Source organism: Trematomus bernacchii, unplaced genomic scaffold, assembly GCF_902827165.1.
Source record: "Trematomus bernacchii unplaced genomic scaffold, fTreBer1.1, whole genome shotgun sequence".
NCBI lineage: Eukaryota > Metazoa > Chordata > Actinopteri > Perciformes > Nototheniidae > Trematomus > Trematomus bernacchii.
In genome coordinates, this window is record NW_022987564.1 from 864039 (window position 1) to 883889 (window position 19851).

At 42.8% G+C, this 19851-nt stretch overlaps 1 protein-coding gene across 1 annotated transcript in view; it reads right to left on the reverse strand.

Annotated features, from left to right (window-relative positions):
- Nucleotides 1–4296: 4296 nt before the first annotated feature.
- Nucleotides 4297–19851, reverse strand: part of LOC117478279 (complement C3-like) — a 43421-nt gene continuing 27866 nt past the window's right edge. Inside the window, exons 23-42 of the mRNA XM_034125264.1 lie at nucleotides 19703–19792; nucleotides 19298–19504; nucleotides 18914–18989; nucleotides 18667–18826; nucleotides 18354–18449; nucleotides 17613–17763; nucleotides 17125–17210; nucleotides 14115–14192; nucleotides 13851–14006; nucleotides 13374–13436; nucleotides 13140–13221; nucleotides 12997–13045; nucleotides 12732–12822; nucleotides 12530–12619; nucleotides 12341–12443; nucleotides 12094–12183; nucleotides 10305–10397; nucleotides 10110–10193; nucleotides 4806–4950; nucleotides 4297–4578 (exon numbers count right to left, since the gene is read on the reverse strand). Of these exons, the coding sequence (XP_033981155.1) occupies nucleotides 4434–4578; nucleotides 4806–4950; nucleotides 10110–10193; nucleotides 10305–10397; nucleotides 12094–12183; nucleotides 12341–12443; nucleotides 12530–12619; nucleotides 12732–12822; nucleotides 12997–13045; nucleotides 13140–13221; nucleotides 13374–13436; nucleotides 13851–14006; nucleotides 14115–14192; nucleotides 17125–17210; nucleotides 17613–17763; nucleotides 18354–18449; nucleotides 18667–18826; nucleotides 18914–18989; nucleotides 19298–19504; nucleotides 19703–19792 (2135 nt within the window). The 3' untranslated portion in view covers nucleotides 4297–4433. The remainder of the gene's footprint in view (nucleotides 4579–4805; nucleotides 4951–10109; nucleotides 10194–10304; nucleotides 10398–12093; nucleotides 12184–12340; nucleotides 12444–12529; nucleotides 12620–12731; nucleotides 12823–12996; nucleotides 13046–13139; nucleotides 13222–13373; nucleotides 13437–13850; nucleotides 14007–14114; nucleotides 14193–17124; nucleotides 17211–17612; nucleotides 17764–18353; nucleotides 18450–18666; nucleotides 18827–18913; nucleotides 18990–19297; nucleotides 19505–19702; nucleotides 19793–19851) is intronic.

Consider the following 19851-nt stretch of genomic DNA (forward strand, 5'->3'; position numbering starts at 1 on the left):
TACAGTCAGCTGAGTGTTCTAGCTATCGCTAGGTCTAACGGCTCTAACACCTGTATGGCTCCTCTTTAACCAGAGGATGGCAATGACCTTTGCCCCTCTTGTCTTGGCCTCGAGCATCTGAGGGAGGGCCTTTCGGAGGGCCTGTGCATGAATTGCACCATCATGCCTCGTGCGGTAAGAGCTGCTAGACTAGCCGAGGTTGAACTACTGACTGAGGGTGGCCTTCCCCCTGCACAGTCACCTCCAGGCCAACCTACCCATCCTAGGCGTTGGGCCGCAGAGGCTGCGGGTGCACCGCCCAAGAAAAGGACTAAGCCTGATAGGCTGTCCTCCAGGGTGGACCTACTCACTACTGAGCTAGCCCAGATAAAGTCACTCCTCTTGGCTCTCCATTCTGGTGCCCGTACAGAGCACGCCGCTGCACCCGATCCACCCGTGGCTGAGCTGGTTCTAGATGACGATGTGTTCTCGATGGCAGCTTCAGCCACTCAATTTAATGAGTATGACGGGGAGAGCCCATCCCATGCTTCTGGGCCTGGCTCCTGTACCTCAGCTCATGGTCCCTCGGAGGAGGCAGATGACGGCTCCATGGGTACCGTCATTCGCATGGCACTGGCTCACCAGCAGCTGGATGCACAGCAGCCCGAAACAGCGCCTGCCAGTGTGTTCTTTAGGCGCACTCCGGCACCCGCCACCCGCCACCTTTACTGTTCCTCCCTCTTGTGAGTATCTGAGGGAGTTACATGCATGCTGGAGGGACAAGCAAGAGTTGGCCTTGACCACACGCCGGCTGTTGAGCCTACCATTGCTTCCCTCATAGTTTCCCCTGACGAAGCTCTGAGGTCGGAGGCCAGGTGCCCTCGACTCCAATGTCGGGTCACTGATGACCTGCTCACTAAGGCTTACGATGCAGCAGCGCACGTGGGCCGTATAAGCAATTCCCTCTCTCACCTCATGCTCGCCCTCTCAGCTTCCCTGTAGCAGGATGCTCTTAGCGCTTCCTCTACCAGCCTCAGTGACGCCTCATTACAGGCGTTCGCTCTAATGTCTAGAGAGCTTGGGCGCCTGATGTCCACTCTCGTCCAGACTCGTCGCCAGGTTTGGCTGGCACAGTCACCCTTGTCAGAGACATGTAGGAGGACTCTCCGTGCTGTCCCAGTGGAGCCGGGGGAGCTGTTCGGTTCAGCTGCCGTACAGGTGCTCGAACGGACTGTCCAAGCTAGTCAGACCAGGCAACAGTTCTCAGCTCTTCGCAGAGACATGCCCTCCCCCCGGTAGGCCTAGAGGTTCCGCGTCTGCCTCCCGAGGCCGCTCCCATCCACCTGCTCACCCCGGTGCCCGCCATGGGCCTTAGCGCCCCACGAGGGGGCCGGCCCGCTACGGTCCTGTTAACTCGCCCCCAAGGCAGCCTCGGTATCCGGTGCCTAACCGTCGCCCCCCCAGAGCCAGAGGCCGGGGGGCAAGGTACTGAGGGTCTGGGGCCGGCTGTTGGTTATTTCTCCCAGCAACAGCTCAACTACTGGGTAGCTCAAGCTTCAGACCCCTGGGTGGTTTCCACCTTAACCCAAGGGTACAAGCTTCAGTTCCGACGCTGGCCCCCAGTCTTCAGCCGGGTCAAGATGACCACCATAAGCGACCCGGCAAAATAAATCGCCCTAAACCAGGAGCTGTCAGTCCTCCTTGCCAAGGGTGCAATCGAGCCTGTGGACCCCATCTCACAGCCCGGGGTCTTCTACTCGACCTACTTCCTGGTAAGGAAGAAAGGCGGTGGACTTCGCCCAATCCTCGATCTGAGGGGACTCAACAAGTTCCTAAAGATTTTACCTTTCCATGTGCTGAGCACAGCGGACGTTCTTCGTACCGTGGCCAGGGGGGAATGGTTCACGTCCGTCGACTTGAAGGTGAACATGGAGAAGAGTTGTCTGAACCCCTCTCAGAGCCTAACCTTCATTGGGGTGGCTCTGGACACAGTCACTCAACCAGCGAAAGCAGTGTTCTCGCCCCCACTCCTGGTAGACGTGATGCTTTATTCTAGCAGCAGCCGACTGGATAGGCTGTCCTGCTAAAACTTTTTTTTTTTTTTTCCAGCTAGGTGAAGGCAGTGCTCTCGCTCCCGCTCCCTCTGCTGGTAACATGGGTGTAGTTACATCCCTTTTGTGTTCGGCGAGTAGGAGCATTGCTCTACTCTTTACGTTCAGCAGGTAGCTAGTGGAGGCTGTGTTCTTGCACCCGCTCCCGGTTACGCTGCATCTGGAATTCGTTATCAACTCAACCAGTGAAGGCAGTGTTCTCGCCCCCGCTCCTGGTAGGCGTGTTGCTTGATTCTAGCAGGAGCCGCCTGGCTAGGCTGTCCTGTTAAACTTCCTTGTTTAACCCAGCTAGGTGCGGGCCTGTCCATCTGCTGCACAGACTCTGCTGTGGGACGCCTTGGCGTCTCCCCAACAGGAAGGACCTCTTGTCTCAGTTGGAGGGTCGGATGTGGCACCCCGACCCCTGCCGCCTCCAGCTGTGGGTCTGGCCACTGGAGGGCCCGACCCACTGCTGAGCGACTGCATAGAGTCTGTCAGGAAGACTATTCTCAAATGCTAGGGCGCCATCTACTCGTAGGCAGTACGAAAACAGGTGGAAACTGTTTTTTTGACTGGTGCCAAGGGCGAAATGAGGACCCAGTATATTGCTCGGTGCCGACGACCCTTGAGTTCCTGCAGTCCCTCCTGGACGACGGCCGGTGTCCCGCTACTGTCAGGGTGTATGTGGCTGCTATATCAGCTCAACACGCAAGGGCTGACAACAGCACAGTGGGAGCCATAGGCTGGTATCCCTCTTTTTAAGGGGGAGCTCTGAGGCTTCGCCCCCCGAATATCGCAAGGGCCCCTACATGGGACCTGCCCTTGGTGCTGGATGCCCTATGCTCGCCTCCTGTTGAACCTTTGTTACAGGCAGAACTGAAGTGGCTCTCAGCTAAGACTGCTTTCCTTCTTGCCATCACCTCAGATCCTGCACAATTGTTGGTGAATGAGGAAGTTTGCAAAGCACTCAAAGGTAAAGCCAGAGGAGAACACATGTATTGAATTTAAGATGAGTATGGAGAATTGAATGTAATAGAGCGCTCTCACTGTGTGGGTGCTCTGCAGCGATGGAGACAGACTGACAGGAAGCTCTCGCAGTCGTCGTCCTACGCAGGGAGGCACTGACGGCAAAACAAATTGATGCTGAATTTGATCCGGTGCATGTTAAAACAAACTTTGTGAACTTATCTCTGATGTGTGGATGTTTGTATCATCTTTAAAAGCATCTGCACTGATGTGATGCTGCAGTCTGAGAGGTAGCTCTGAGGTAAGGTGTTCAAAACATGACGCCAACTTGCTCTTGCAGAACAAATAAAGGTGCCCTATCATACTATTTAGGGTTTTCCCTTTCCTGTAGTGTGTAATAGGTTTTGTGCATGAAAATGGTCTGCAAAGGCTAAAATCCCTGTGTTCCCTATAGGGAGTTTCTCTCCCACACACTCCCCCCCCTGCCTGGAACACTACTATTGGACTTCTTTGTTTACTTCTGGAACAAAGTTTACTAGAGCTCCAACATATTGTACGTGTATGGGACATCTATGAGCAGTTGACCACAACAGAGCCGGTCAGCTAACCAGAGCAGACTGGGCTCTGGTTTCAGACAGAGGGTGAAAAGAGGTGCTGCAGCACAGGCAGTATGAGAAAAATAAAGAGCTTTTTGAAAATTAAAGCATGGAGACATGTCCCAGTAGAGACACTAAATACTGATATACACCTGAAAATTTGCAGAATTTGTCCCCTTAAATCTTTTTAATGATCCACAATAAAAAAATTGAAAGAAATCATTAGTCTAGCACTACTTCATTACAACTGTATAGCACTATTAGCACTGCCAATTTTCTCCAATCAACACCACAGGCTGCTGAAATATAAAAAGATATTTGTTCGCTGGATGTACAGGTCAGGATGAATCCCTTCATAAGTTCTCAGTTGGGAAACAGAAAGGTCAACCCGATGAATCAGAGCAGATCCGACAGACACGAAGAGCACGAGGAAATCCCCGGGAAGATGAAGTGCCCTGATCACCTTTTCATACGCCTGCATTACAGGAGAATAAGCCACTGTGCAGATCCAGGAGCAGATGAGGGATTATCATGTATGTGATGAAGAGGCCACGAAGGTCCAAGAGACCTGGAACACGGGATGTTCTTTAACCAACAAAACAGTCAAATATTTGTCTAATTTTCTACATGAACTAAAAGTTAATAATAATATAAGACACAGAGAATGAGATTAAGATAATTGTATTTGAATCAATACACTACAACATTGCAAGTCCATACATCTTATAGCAGTGAAAGTTGTACAAGATGGGAATAATGTAAAAATATAAACAATTCCAAAAACAATTTATTTTCTTATGTTTCACCGCTGCTGACATCCAAAGAGTTGGTACTGCTGAACCATCTGCTCAATGCCCAAACAGGTAGGTCTGTGTTCATCAGCTTGACACTCGGCTTCTGTGGGCCAGTACTCGATCCAGGTTCTTTCTCCAAGTACATACTGATAGCTAAGGAGAGCAGAGTGAAAAAACACGTTAGGTCTTCATGTGAACAGCTATCTGTAACATTCAAACATAACATAAGAAAGCCTCCTTCCTCCTTCTGGATACTGTATTACTCTATCAATGGCAACAGTAAGTGAGTACAACACATCTTGACTTTATTTAGTATAAAAAGCAGTGAAACAGACATATCTTAAATTCCCACACCACACATCAGATTCAAACAAACTTACGTTCGATGTGCATCATCTCTGTGAATGTCATCTGATGTTCCCATGATAAGGTACGTTTTACCAACAACCAAATCTAAAGACTCCCTGCAGTGCAGAAAACTGAGGAATGTGCGAAGTTGATACAGAGGACCCTCATCAAACGTTCCTGTAATTTAAAATTAGGAGAACAAAGAAAAGGTAATGATCAAATTGATAGCTAATGATTAATCACAAAACAAAAGTACTTTATTCTCACATATCCTGTTGAATCACGTTTCTGGAAACACACTTTTTTGCCTTCTTGCCAAAAGTTATAAGGGGCCCTATAATGCTTTTGGGGGTTTTCCCTTTCCTGTAGTGTGTTATATAGGGTTTTTTTTTGCATGTAAATGGTCTGCAAAGGCTCAAATCCCAAAATTCCCTCGAGAGGGAGTTTCTCACCCACACTCCCCCCTATGCTTGACGGCTTTGTTTAATTTCCGCAATATAGTATTAGTGACATCACTACTGTAGCGTGAATCACACATGGAGACGGCTCTGACCCCTCAGAGCCATGGCTAACATCACAGTGACACTCTAGGGGTAGATCAAGGAGAAGATTCCCCAGAGACACAGTACACTCCTGGTTGGATAGCTTGAACGATGGGAATGCCATCTCTGTCCTTGACACAGACGTCGATTAACTTTAACATGAAATATTTTATTCCATAATACCTTGGTTTGCAGGTATCTACATATACATCCTGATGAATGAGAATTATATGATGTCATGCTGCCTCAATTGTGATTGTGTTATTTGTTTAAAGGGGACCTATCATGCAAAATGCACTTTTGTACGTCTTTTATAAATGAATATGTGTCCCCGGTAGGAATGTTAAGATTCACCGATTCGCATCGGTGCACCGGCATAAACGTTCAAGATGCGAGTGCACCGGTTGAAAGAGTGCACATCGGCTACAGTTTGGGTTGAACTTGCGATGCATCGATTTGTAGCGTCTTTGCATCAGTAAAAAAGCGATTCATTCATATAATATCCTTTCATCTTGTCAGCACTCAGCAGAGACAATCTTTGCTTCGCACTACGGAGGCCGAGAGTCTCACTTATCAACACACATGGAAGTCGAGGAGAAAGAGAAACACAGCGCACCGAAAAATACATACAAATCAAACGTTTGGCAACACTTCGGATTTTTCAAGAAAGACGGACAACTTGAAAAATCGCTCGCAAATTGTAAACGATGCTGTGCCGCTTTAAAGTACACAAGTAGTACGAGGAACTTAGCGACGCACATAAAGAGGCGACATGGGGTCTGCGGCTGAAAAGAAAACCTGAAAGTTAGACATGAGTTCAATCACTCAGTGAGGTGTAATGTCAGAGAGAGTGGTGTTTAGTTTACAACAGCCTGTGACTGCCAATAATAGTTTAAATATCTTCCTTACAATTGTAAGCAGTTACGAAATACCTGTTTGTGAAAGGTTATTTGTATTTGTTATTGTTCATATAGAAACCACTGCTTTCTGCTCACTGGTGAGTTAGCCTATGAATGAGTGTTAAGCACATCAGGCTGGCAGCTGTATGGGCATTGCACTATGGTAGTTGTTATTTGCACATTGTTCATCATGGGCAATGCATCCTTAAATTGTTAAACTGTGAGGTGTTATACAATTGTACTGTACTCTGGAGAGTGTTTTAAGGTAAAAAAGAAACAGCATGATGGGATGCGCAGTACTAGTAGAGAGAACTAAATATGTAAAGCACTTTTTTGTTAATGTATGATTTGCTGCATATAAGGAATACAACAAAATCCTCTGTCGTACCATATTGAATTGTATCATTATTTTGCATCGTGTTGAATCGCATCGTATCGCCCCGAATCGCATAATGTTGAATCAAATCGTATCGAACTGTATCGCAACAGGGGTGAATCGTATCGCATCGCCTGGTGTTTCAAATGTATCGTTAATGTATCGTATCGTTGGCAATGTATCGAGATGCGCATCACATCGGCCTCAGTGATGGAGATGCACATCCCTAGTCCCCGGTATGTCAGGGAACTCACCAAGTGTCAGAAAACACAACCCTCTCTCTTTTCCTCCATACCCAAATCTCAAAAAACGGGGCTGCAACCGAGCTGATACAGATTTGAAATTGTTCTGACGTCAGAAACAGGGAGCTCCGCCTATATGGGCAACTCTCCACCTATCAGGGGAATGAGAGGTTGCGTGGCATGGTAACAGCATGGTAACAGCATGGTAACATGACGCTCGTGCCTCGCCCCCCTCCTTTGCAGGGGGGCGTGGTCAGCTGCAGCTCATTTGGCACAGAATCAGCCCTTGTGAAGACAGGGCTGGAAAAGAGCAAATAGAGCGAAATGAGGCATGGCTAAAATGCATGATCTGTTTGGTATTTTGAAAAAAAAACTTCATAGACATGTTTTATATAGGTATGGCCCTACAATATATTATTCAAATATAGCATGATAGGTCCACTTTAAATCAAGTGAATGTGTAAATAAGGTCATTTGCATTTGATCTGTATTATTTTAGTCTTTCTCAACAGCTAAAACATTGGATATTTCAGATATGGGAGGGTTAGACATTTAAAACAATTACTAGTCTATATATTTTGTAAGTTTCATTTTAAGAAATCCCAACCAGAGCTTTATGACCTGGGAGGGATAGGGTAAGCCCCGCCTCCTTCTTGAGACATACAAAAGACAGATAAAAATGTAAAACATCCTCTTATCCACTTTTCATCCTCCTGATTCCTGACATAAACTCCTTTCCTTCTCCCTTCCTCCAAGATGACCCCCCACTGAGGTTCTTTGTCTCAGTTTAGTTCTGAGTTTAAGACCCCATTTACACGGGAACGCAAACGCAGACGAAATGCAAACGAACCAAATTCGATATCAAAAAGTATTCCGTTCACACGGATACGGCTCAATAAACGTATCCCTTCATACGAGGCCGCTCACCCGCTGGAGACGCTGTAGTATATATGCCGGGCCTGTAAGTGGCGCTATACTTCCGCCACAAATACACCAAAAGCAGCGAAGAAGACCCCCGAGCATGGTTGCCTGGTTGCCCTTCTGTTTATTCTCCGCGGTGGATTTAGCAACATGTAGTTCATGTAGTTGTGGTAGAGGAGCTGTAGATTTTGCACTAACAGCTGTTGCATGGTCAGTAGTTACTGTCAGGCGCGCCCCCCAGTTTGGGAACCACTGCGCTAAGCTGAACAGCCAATCAGAGTGATTTCATTTAAAAAAAAAAAATTCAAAATAAAACCCACAATGCTAACGCTGAGCCTCTGAATTAGCAACGAGCAAAAATGCTAACAGATTACTGCACCGAAATTCACTCACAAAACCTTATTATTTATCTTTTCTGCACATCCATGACATCGTTTCACATTGTGAGGTGACACAGAATCGAAGGGTACCCTCATTATCACTCAATTATACGAAATCGCGACGTTATAAATAAAAACAGACATCAAAACATGTGGCGCTAGGTAGCTAAAAATGCTAACATGGTTACCTTGTCTCTGTAGTCTGCTCAAAATTGGTCTTCAATGGCATTAAAATGATAAAAACGCTGCTGAAGTTAATCCATAGGTTAATCCAATGTGTCTGTGTCCCTTTGAAATGATTTCTGATAATCCATGAGCAATAAGACTGTTTTTCCGTTTCTAGATGTCAGAGCGAGAGATAGCTTCACTCTCATGCAAAACTACATGCGCAAAGCCCCCACCTTTTTGTTTTACAACGTGTGTGTGTGGGGAAATCCCCCTTCGATTCTATTGGGTCTAACGGTCAGAAAGAGGTGTCAACCATCAAAATCGACAAAGGGGGGCCAGAGATATGGAAAAAAAAACATTTCCACCCAAATCACCTCAGAGGTGGAGTTTTTTTTGCTAAACCTCTCTAAAAAGGTCAAATGTCACTTGTTTTGCATCAATCTTGATACAGGGTACTTATTATATGTTGTACTTTGGATTCCTAAAGCTTTTAGTCTACTAACCCATCATCCAAGGGTGGTTTTCTCTATAAGCAAAAAAGAATTTTTGGACAGACACTATAATTTACAGTTTTTTACTATGTAAAATAAAAAACATCTATATTGTTCTGACTTTTCTACATCCAACTCACAGGTTTATCATTACTTTGAGAAAAAAGATTATTAATTTAACCCTTTTAGAAGGGAAGATATGGTCATTTGTTCTGGGAATGTCATTTTCGAGCCTGAGACCTGAAAAACAGGTTCAGTGCTTAACAGGTTAAAACTCCCAAAATAGTTTCCTGCATCTTTCAGCTGTTAAAGAGTGTTCCAACTATACTTTTCAGTATTTATCAACCATCTGATTCACTGTCCATATATATTTTGTAACCTTCCCTTCTTCCATTCGCCATTCATATTATTTGTGTGATACTTATGTTTTTCTTGAGTGTGTATATTTTTAGTAGTTAATAAATGTTTCATTTATAAAGAACCAGGTCATGTGTTTTTATGTTTGAAGTAAATCAGCCTCTGTTCACCGAGCCTGGACTCCGACTTTCAGATTATGAGACTACAATAATTGATTATGCTATCATATTTTCTCTCTTATTAGAGAGTGGTGCCCAAACCTTATTAAACATTATATTAAAGTATTGTATTAAAGGTAAACTTTCGAGTTGATAGAGTGCTGGCATTTTAGATAAATACTTAATGATTAAATCTGCACGAGCAATATATACTACATATCTTGCCCACGTGCGAGGCTCATTGTTATACTACACTACATAACACTTGCATTTCTATTGTAAACCTCCCGACACATTGTACATGATAGGCTAAGGGGCGGGGTCTGTCCTGTGCCTTGTTCAAGGGCACCACGGCAGGGCCCATGAGGTGAACTGGGATCTCTTCAAGTAGCAGTCCACAATCCATATTTTAAGTCTGTTCAGGGACTTGAACCAGAGACTTGCACTGAATTCTGCTTAGCATGCATACAATTAGCCTGGCTTTGTCTAAAGGTTACACAGTCTTCTTACTTGAGCCTGTCATTTTCTTGTTGCAATCTGTAAAACAATCAAGTGCAAAAACGAGTCGAAGATCTTATTTTACCTACAAACATGAAAATTACCGGTGTTGTCATCCAACTGCCTGACATAAATGCATTTACCAAAATGTTAAACGTTTTATTTTATTGTCTTAGAGGAGATTAAATGTGCACACAAAATGTATAAAGGAGGTAAACCAACTGTTAAGTTACCTACAGTTTTGAGGGAACCTAGAAACATCATGGGCTAGTCCATTTTAGGCATTTAAGCTATAGACACCCACCTTCTTTGATGACTTCCAGTACACGCATTGTGTAAATGTCTGTGGACAAACCGTCTTCAAACACTTCCAGTTTCACTTTGAACACTGAGGACAGACACATTGTACAATTGTACGATTGTACACAATCAAACACATACATTTTTGGGGTATAAAAGTACTATATTGAGTAAATTCAATCCATTTACGCTCTCTTACCAAAATTGATTTTGCTGGTTGGTATACTCTCACAAGCCTTAGCTGTGCGCTGATCATTGCTGATGTTCGCCTTCTTCTGCATACTGCAATTCTCTGGAAAGACACAATTAGCATAAAGTAATAACACATCTGATCAAATGTTTACATTAGTAGGCTACATGAGAATGGATGATGGCAGCTGTATTTACGTCACAATTTAGATTATTAGTGAGGTTTTTTTTAGACTGCAGGTGCTTATGTTTCAATCTTGTGATTGAGGGGAGGAGAGAGAGAGAGAGAGAGAGAGAGGACGAGAGAGAGAGAGAGAGAGAGAGAGAGAGAGAGAGAGAGAGAGAGAGAGGAGAGAGGAGAGCGAGGAGAGAGAGAGAGAGAGAGAGAGAGAGAGAGAGAGAGAGAGAGAGAGAGCGAGCACCAGGGCAAACCAGGGCTGCGGTCGAATTGTCAGTTTAGCTTAGGAACTTTCCTAACGGAGTGAAATGACCCGGAAGTACCTCAGTGGCAGCCATGATAAGAGCAAGCCCCCCAGGAAGTGCCAATATTTGTTGTGTCCAAACGGCCGTACTGCAATTTCCGTATCAGTCCGTGACGTCACCCTGCCCAAATATTTTTTTTCCCATTGACTAACATTGGGAAAGAGACGTCTGTAAATCGGTGGATAATTTTTTTTAAAACTAAATAAACTACCCAGTATGAAATATTTTATAGCCCTTATTAGAATCATTCGGTCCTTAAAGTTGTAAAATGCACTAAAAGCCGAATCTAGATTTATTTTCTCTCTCCATTCATTCTAGTGAGCCGAGAGTGGGAGCTCGGGGGGCGGGGCGGGGCTTAAGGGGCGCGTGCTCTGTGAGCGCACATACGGGTTCTTCTGCTCTGACAGGCAGGCATGACGGGTAATCTGTGACGTTTCGCTTTCTCAAAAGTTGGGCCAATGAGCAGCTCTCAACGGAAAGAACGATACCCCGCCTCCCACGCTGTATCCAATTCTTATTATACATCCATGGATAAGAGCCATTTGAATTAGACCAGTGATTCTCAAAGTGTGGTCCACGCACGCAATCGACCTGGTTATGGGTCTGCGTCAACAGGCTTGAATATGGGCCATACGTCATCACCTCACGTGCTTCACGCACGCAATCGACCTAGGTTATGGGTCTGCGTCAACAGGCTTGGATATGGGCCATGCCCATGCGTCTCTGTTCGGCTTTAAAGGGCCAACGCTCCACACTTCAAGTGCAGTTCTACACAATATATAGTTCAATGCTACTCGGTAATATGATAAGTAAGGTAAGAAACTCCGTACATCAAACTGCCTAATACAGTTATTCTTTTGGGTGTTTTATCGGCTCGGTATTCCCCTCCTGGATGATACTCGCGCACAGCGGGGTCTAATCGCCAAACACCATTTAATTCATCTGTGTATCTTTGGCAATAAATATATATTGTTGCATCAAAAACGTGTCTCTCCTGATTGTAATGCCTTTAACCATTAGCCTGTTACCATGCCAAACTAAGATGATGACCACAATAATCCTTATATCAGCAAAGAGTCAACATGTTTGCATTGTGATTCCAAGCATTTTAGCATGCTGGGACACGCTTCTGAATCTTTGTTTGACCTTCTACCCCTTACTTTTTTATAGTACAATAATAGATTGCTGCAGTTTACACACCTCAGACCTGCAGTCTAACTCTACAAAGCATAATTTAAGTGTTGTGTTATTTAGAATTTTAAATTGAACAAATACAAGTTTACAGTGGATGGGTAAGGTTGTTTTGACCCATTTACCTTCAGCACATGTGCATTCATCATCTCTGCAGAGCTGCAGTAGCGGTCCACCTTTCCTCTCCGGATGGTAGAACTGCACACACTGTGTTTCTGAGTTGGAAGAAAAAGATATTTGAACATTTTTTTTTGGTACTTTATAAAATATACATGAAATACTTGAACATATAATAATGCCTGCTTATTGACAGTGTTATAATCTCTGACATATATTGGGAACAAAACACATGGAGGTTTCTCTAAGACTCACGCTCATAGTATTCATAGACAGACACAGCCGCTGGTTGTAAGACGCCCACTTTCATCTTCTGATGAACCCTAAAAATGATTTCTTCTGGTTGTGTGTGAGAAACCTGAAGATAAAGGTGAGATAGAGATAAATACACAAAGAGCAAGGCACAGAGGAAAACTATGGAGGAAGGAAACAGCGACGTCTTACCTTGTCCAGGTAGATGATGAGTGAGCCTCTTTCTGACAGGACTTTGTCCATCTCATATTTTGCAATGGTGCGGCCATGTCCTTTGGACAACTAAACACACACACATAATCAGACCACTCACCATAATACACATATTTTTTCTCCTAACAAAACCAGCTGGTGCATTTGTTGTGGGTTCATGTGTATCTGTAAAAGTTCTTACTAAGTCCAAGTCCTTTGTGTTAACGGTGAAGCCGGTTAGCAAGCCAATATCCAAAATTGACATTGCTGCATCTCTTTCCTTGTCCTTATACCTGTACACAGAATAGATTGAAGGAAATTCAAGTGTTAAGGAGACAGGGAAAAGGGTAATGAACAGAAGCAGAATATTTAATACAGATTGTGAAATATAATAATATTGTAAATAGCTGGTTAGAAAATGTTATGAATGAAGCCATGTGTCAGTGTGTTGCCTTGGTTGTACTTACAAAACCTCTATCCTCAGCTTGTATATCTTCTCGTCCTCATCCATTTTTTCTGCAGGAGTAAAATATTGTATTTGTATTTAGTTAATTTGTTTCTCAAGAGTAAGGTACAACAAATGAAGAAGAGACAGAAGGCACTAAATCACCTGGGATGAGCTGCACTGACAGGTTAAACTTCTGACAATCACTTTCCTTTTGTTTAGGTAGAATGTAGTACAGCGACACCATCTGTCACACAGAAAAGGTGCAATATTTGATATATAAGTCCTCACAAGGTTAAACGGGTATATGGTCACATCTTGATTTTTTTATTAATAGGACAGATCAGTTATTAACTGTTACTAAAACTCAGAGTATAAAATACAAAATATATTACTCACTGTCACTGTTGCTTCTCCTGAACCCTTGGCAGTCACTGTCACGTTTTGGTTGATAACATTGATCTGTCAGAGTTTAAATATGAGCACAAACACACACAGTCAAGGATAAGCAGATATTAAAGTATTATACCAATATTATTTGTGTGGCGAGATCAACAATCTGTGTGTAAATGTGCAATATACAAATTAAAACTACTTCGGACAAAAAATCGGATAAATCTGGCAAATCTCCACGGAAAAAAATTGAGATCCACAAGTGAAAATTTAGTTCGAAAGTAAAAAATCTTAGTAATATAGTTACTTTTTAGTTTTTTTTTCTGTATTTTCAGATCACTTTTATAGTTCAATATATTTTTGAGAGTTTATAGATTTATTTTGTATTTGTGGAAGACTACACACAATATTCATGCAGAATTTCAATCTGTTCACACATTACCACTTTAATGAGTGCATTTGTGTGTGTGTGTCTGTGCTTACTTGAGATGTCCTTGTGCCATAGTGGTTTTCCCTGTTGAAGTTGTACCTGAAAGGCCTTGCCATGCCCGGCAACAAAATGCACACGTTCAGATCATATTCTGGTTCTATAGCACTGGACCAGTACTCGGATATAGCCTGGTACACCATAATGGTGGCCTTAAGTAAAACAAGAGGGAGGTGGGGAAAACAAATGATCAGAACAAAATAAATGATAATCTAAAACAAGATGGAGGGATCAAGATGGAGAGAGGAGTCTCTTCTTACCTGAGTCGATCCATAGCCTCCGCCAACTCTCTGCTGTTCATTGAACCATCTCACAACAGGTCTGGCATCTTCAAAAGCCTGTATTCACAGAAGGAAGGTAAATGGTTGAACTTTTCTGTCATTTATTGCACATTGGCATTATCAAAAAACATACAAATATAAAAAAGACAATCAAATCAGTTACTTAACAATTGTAATACTTAAAATATTTTTTACTTAAGAGGATAGCATGTCATACGGTGGCCTGGAAGTGCAAGACACCACAGCATTTCACAAAACACCACAGCATTTCAGAAAACACAACAGCATTCAGAAAACACTACAGCATTTCAGAAAACACAACAGCATTTCAGAAAACACCACAGCATTTCACATTGGACGGAAAGGGTATTCCTTTAGGGAGAACACTTCTTGTTTGTGATTGGACAGAGCCAGCCAGAGAAGCACTGCTGTGATTGGTTGTTTTTGCTGCCAGTCAAGAAATGACGCTTCGTGATTGGTCAGCACCCGAGTGTGGACGAAGCAGCTACAGGTTAGTTTAGCTTGATGGATCTGATTCCATTCAGAAAACACGCATTTTAAAAGCTTTTCTTCTGCCGTCTTGTCTGCAGACTTGTCAAAGCATTAATTCATGGTTGTTACTAACCGGTATCAGTATGTAGTTACTTCGGCATCACTTTGAAACGTGTATTACAATTAAATCATGGTCAATATGTTCATTTTGTTGTAGTTGGTATCTCCCATAGGATTTACATGGAGATACGTCCCGCCCCCTCTCCAGCGCGTCTTGTTTGAATGACAGGAGCAAACACAGCTGACAGCCGCGGTGAAACTCGAGCGATTAGAGCGATGCGAATATTGGGTAGTCTACCATAGTATTTACATGGAGATAAGCCCCTTAAAAACCATGAATTAATAAAGCATTAATTCATGTTTTTTTCGCATCGCTCTAATGGCTCGAGTTTCACCGCAGCTGTCAGTGTTTACTCCTGTCATTCAAACAAGACGTGCTGGAGAGGGGGCGGATCGATCAGGCTAAACTAACCTGTAGCTGCTCCGTCCACACTCACAACAGCGTCATACAGACATAAATAAAGCAGCGACTGTATTCGCCATGACATAGACAGTCTGTGGTTTGTACTTGTTTAACTTTTGTCCAGTTTCTGAACAGATATGAGGAGCTGTGAGCTCTGAGTGTGTGCTAACAGCTAACGGTTGATGTGTTGGGACATGTTGCGCTGTCGGGTGCTGACCAATCACGAAGCGTCATTTCTTGACTGGCAGCAAAAACAACCAATCACAGCAGTGTTTCTCTGGCTGGCTCTGTCCAATCACAAACAAGAAGTGTTCTCCCTAAAGGAATACCCTTTCCGTCCAATGTGAAATGCTGTGGTGTTTTCTGAAATGCTGTAGTGTTTTCTGAAATGCTGTAGTGTTTTCTGAAATGCTGTTGTGTTTTCTGAAATGCTGTAGTGTTTTCTGAAATGCTGTTGTGTTTTCTGAAATGCTGTTGTGTTTTCTGAAATGCTGTGGTGTTTTCTGAAATGCTGTAGTGTTTTCTGAAATGCTGTTGTGTTTTCTGAAATGCTGTTGTGTTTTCTGAAATGCTGTTGTGTTTTCTGAAATGTTGCGGCGTTTTGTGAAATGCTGTAGTGTTTTCTGAAATGCTGTTGTGTTTTCTGAAATGCTGTGGTGTTTTCTGAAATGCTGTAGTGTTTTCTGAAATGCTGTTGTGTTTTCTGAAATGCTGTGGTGTTTTCTGAAATGCTGTTGTGTTTTCTGAAATGCTGTGGTGTTTTCTGAAATGCTGTAGTGTTTTCTGAAATGCTGTAGTGTTTTCTGAAATGCTGTTGTGTTTTCTGAAATGCTGTTGTGTTTTGTGAAATGCTGTTGTGTTTTCTGAAATGCTGTTGTGTTTTCTGAAATGCTGTGGTGTTTTCTGAAATGCTGTAGTGTTTTCTGAAATGCTGTTGTGTTTTCTGAAATGCTGTGGTGTTTTCTGAAATGCTGTTGTGTTTTCTGAAATGCTGTGGTGTTTTCTGAAATGCTGTAGTGTTTTCTGAAATGCTGTAGTGTTTTCTGAAATGCTGTGGTGTTTTCTGAAATGCTGTTGTGTTTTGTGAAATGCTGTTGTGTTTTCTGAAATGCTGTAGTGTTTTCTGAAATGCTGTGGTGTTTTCTGAAATGCTGTAGCGTTTTCTGAAATGTTGCGGCGTTTTGTGAAATGCTGTGGTGTTTTCTGAAATGCTGTAGTGTTTTCTGAAATGCTGTGGTGTTTTCTGAAATGCTGTGGTGTTTTCTGAAATGCTGTTGTGTTTTCTGAAATGCTGTGGTGTTTTCTGAAATGCTGTTGTGTTTTGTGAAATGCTGTTGTGTTTTCTGAAATGTTGCGGCGTTTTGTGAAATGCTGTGGTGTTTTCTGAAATGCTGTAGTGTTTTCTGAAATGCTGTAGTGTTTTCTGAAATGCTGTAGTGTTTTCTGAAATGCTGTAGTGTTTTCTGAAATGCTGTAGTGTTTAGTGAAATGCTGTGGTGTTTTCTGAAATGTTGCGGCGTTTTGTGAAATGCTGTGGTGTTTTCTGAAATGCTGTAGTGTTTTGTGAAATGCTGTTGTGTTTTCTGAAATGCTGTGGTGTTTTCTGAAATGCTGTAGTGTTTTCTGAAATGCTGTAGTGTTTTGTGAAATGCTGTGGTGTTTTCTGAAATGCTGTTGTGTTTTCTGAAATGCTGTGGTGTTTTCTGAAATGCTGTAGTGTTTTGTGAAATGCTGTTGTGTTTTCTGAAATGCTGCAGTGTTTTCTGAAATGCTGTGGTGTTTTCTGAAATGCTGTGGTGTCTTGCACTTCCGGGCCACCATAATGTCACTTATATTTTGAGGCTGTGACATTACTGAGAGACACATTTCATTGAAAATTGTTTACAAACCTTTATATGAAGTTAGCATGGATAAGGACTAAATTGTATGTTGTTTGTAGCATGAAAGGAACACACATACATGAGACATGCTCACCTGGGCCTTGACCAGAGCGAGAAGAGCGTAAGCCGTAGCCTCCAGTGTGTAGACACCTCCCTTAGGCGTCGGCCAGTGGTTCAACTCTAAGGACGACACACAAATATCTTCCTTATAACTTTGCTATACATACATCTATTTACTTATAAATCCAGGATATCTCATTTTAGAAAATAATGTATAATTAAAATATGTAAGGAAATATTCAAATGTGCTAAATAATCCCCATACATATATCTGTTATTCAAAAAGTTTTACCAATATTTGTTGTGAGCAGGACATCGTATGGCTGGAAGACTATTTATGTCAATTACAGACTGTTTCTAAATGAGTTCAAACATTTGACATTTCTCTACTGAGCAAAAATCATCCCATAATACCAATGTGTTGGTCAGGCTCTTCTTAGTTGTGGATGAGAAATCGTTTGAACCTAATCACCAAAACATAGACTATGTTTCCAAATAATAGTTTAAGAATATTAACAGCACCTGGGGAAGCAAACTTGTAGAGGATCTCGCGGTTCATTTTGTTTTCATTGGCCATGGCATATGATGTCATGGCAACAGCATATGGGTTGGTGAGGCTGGGCAGACGCCTTTCCAGATAGGCCACCGCTTTGCTTATACTGCCTGGTAGACTCTGTACAAAAGTAAGGGAGGAAAGAGAATAAGGTGAGAACAGTCAAAAAAAGTACTTTTCATGAAATGAACACAAACTATAAGTGAGTCTAAAACGAAAACATAGACAACATCCTAACCGGATAACACTATTTTAGCTACTATTCAATCTCATGGTAGTCACGCCATAAAGCATACGCTGATTATTCGTCTATTTTACTCTAAATAGGACCATCATTTACAAAATGAACATCATGCTTCAATAAAGAAGACTAAAATCTAGCGATTGCGACCATAACCTAATTTGGAAAATCTTTACTGAATACAAAATCAAGTGGAGTCGCCCCCTGCTGGATATTAGATGCAGCTTTAAGGCTCATCCGGATTGGCTTCACTTTTTAGACCCGGAGCATGCTGCTTGGACAGGAGCAGCAACAGGGCTGGCTGTAAAACAGAGCTTTACAGCTTTGCAGATGTGAGATGCTTCCCAGTGGTTTAGTGCCTCAGAAAGCTTTGTTTCGCACATCCTCTGCGAGGAGACGGTAAATAAAGAAATGAAACAGATGAGGGAAAAAGAGAAAACATTGTACAGTATGGAGGTAAATTACTCACACCAACACTGGCAGCACATAGCGTTCGTGACTCCTGCAAAGCAATGAGGCAGAAGGCCGTCATGGAGGCATCTGAATCTGCGCCACGCACATCACCCTAGACACACACACACACACACACACACACACACACACACACACACACACACACACACACACACACACACACACACACACACACACACACACACACACACACACACACACACACACACACACACACACACACACACACACACTTATTTATTTTTCGAATAAGGGTCGATAACATGCTATTGTTTTCAAACGGATTTCTATGAAACCAGTGAACGCACCATCATCTCTCCCAGGATCGCTGTTCCAACTTCTCGAAATAAGCCATTAGGTTGCTGTGCGTTGAGAATCAGAAACTTGATGGCCTCACAGATGTGTGGCCTGTCCACTGTCACCAGATTGTTTGCCATGGCAAACACTTTGGCAACATAGGCCGTCAACCTTAGAGGAGAGAAGAAGGTGTAATAGTTTAGTTGTATTCATATGTGACATACATCATTGTGTGAGTTCAAGGAAGGAATGCCTCACCAAGAGCTACTTGAGCTATGTGGAAACACAGCAAAAGACCCATCATTTTTCCGGTAGAGAAGCTCTTGGATGTAGCCTGTACACCAACAAATACACACAACCATTTTAAAAAGTGCCATTCATTGCTCTACTGAATCTAATTGATTAGAAGCCAGTTTAAGGAGTCCTGTTCGATCTTTTTCAGTCATTAGAGCTTCTTTCAAATTATTCTGCTGGCATAGGCTTTTGTTTTAAAAAGGGAAACCCAAATGAGGGCTTGACAGGGGTGGTGTGGATTGATTTTCTTTTTCAAACCTCTTCTACAATGTCAGACAATTTAAAATCACACTCAGTGGCATTAATAAGATTCTGCTATCTGTACTAAAAATACATCAGTGACCCTACCAGTCCTGATGTGTTGGAGGGCTTCATTACGTTTCTGAAAGCCCACAGTTTCCCACTGGTTGGTTTTGTCTAAATATGTGGCTGCAATGAGAGGTAGGGTCATTCTCATCATGTTCGACTCTGCATTGCCAGCGGGGTGTTTGATGAGAGTACCCATAGTGTTCCCGCTAACAGCGTTCTCCACGAGGGCAGACACTTGTTCTCTCCCTGAATGAACACAGACAGACAGAAAACACACAACGTTATAAATCAACAAGAAGAAACCACTAAGCAAACAACAAAGTGCCCCAACGACCAGTGAGGTAGTTATTCCCAATAAGAACAATATAAATGTATACCAATTGTATATATATCGTTTCTATTGTACATGCACTTTATCACATATCAATCCCCAATATGTCCCACCTGTCACAGAGATCTGTGTGCTTGTTGGTGTGTTTGGAACCAAATCTGTCATGGCAATTCTACTGTTGAGAATTTCTTCTTGTTCACCATCTAAAGGGAGAAACAGTGGGCAAGTTGCAGCATCAATTAGCAAAAGATAAAAACATAAT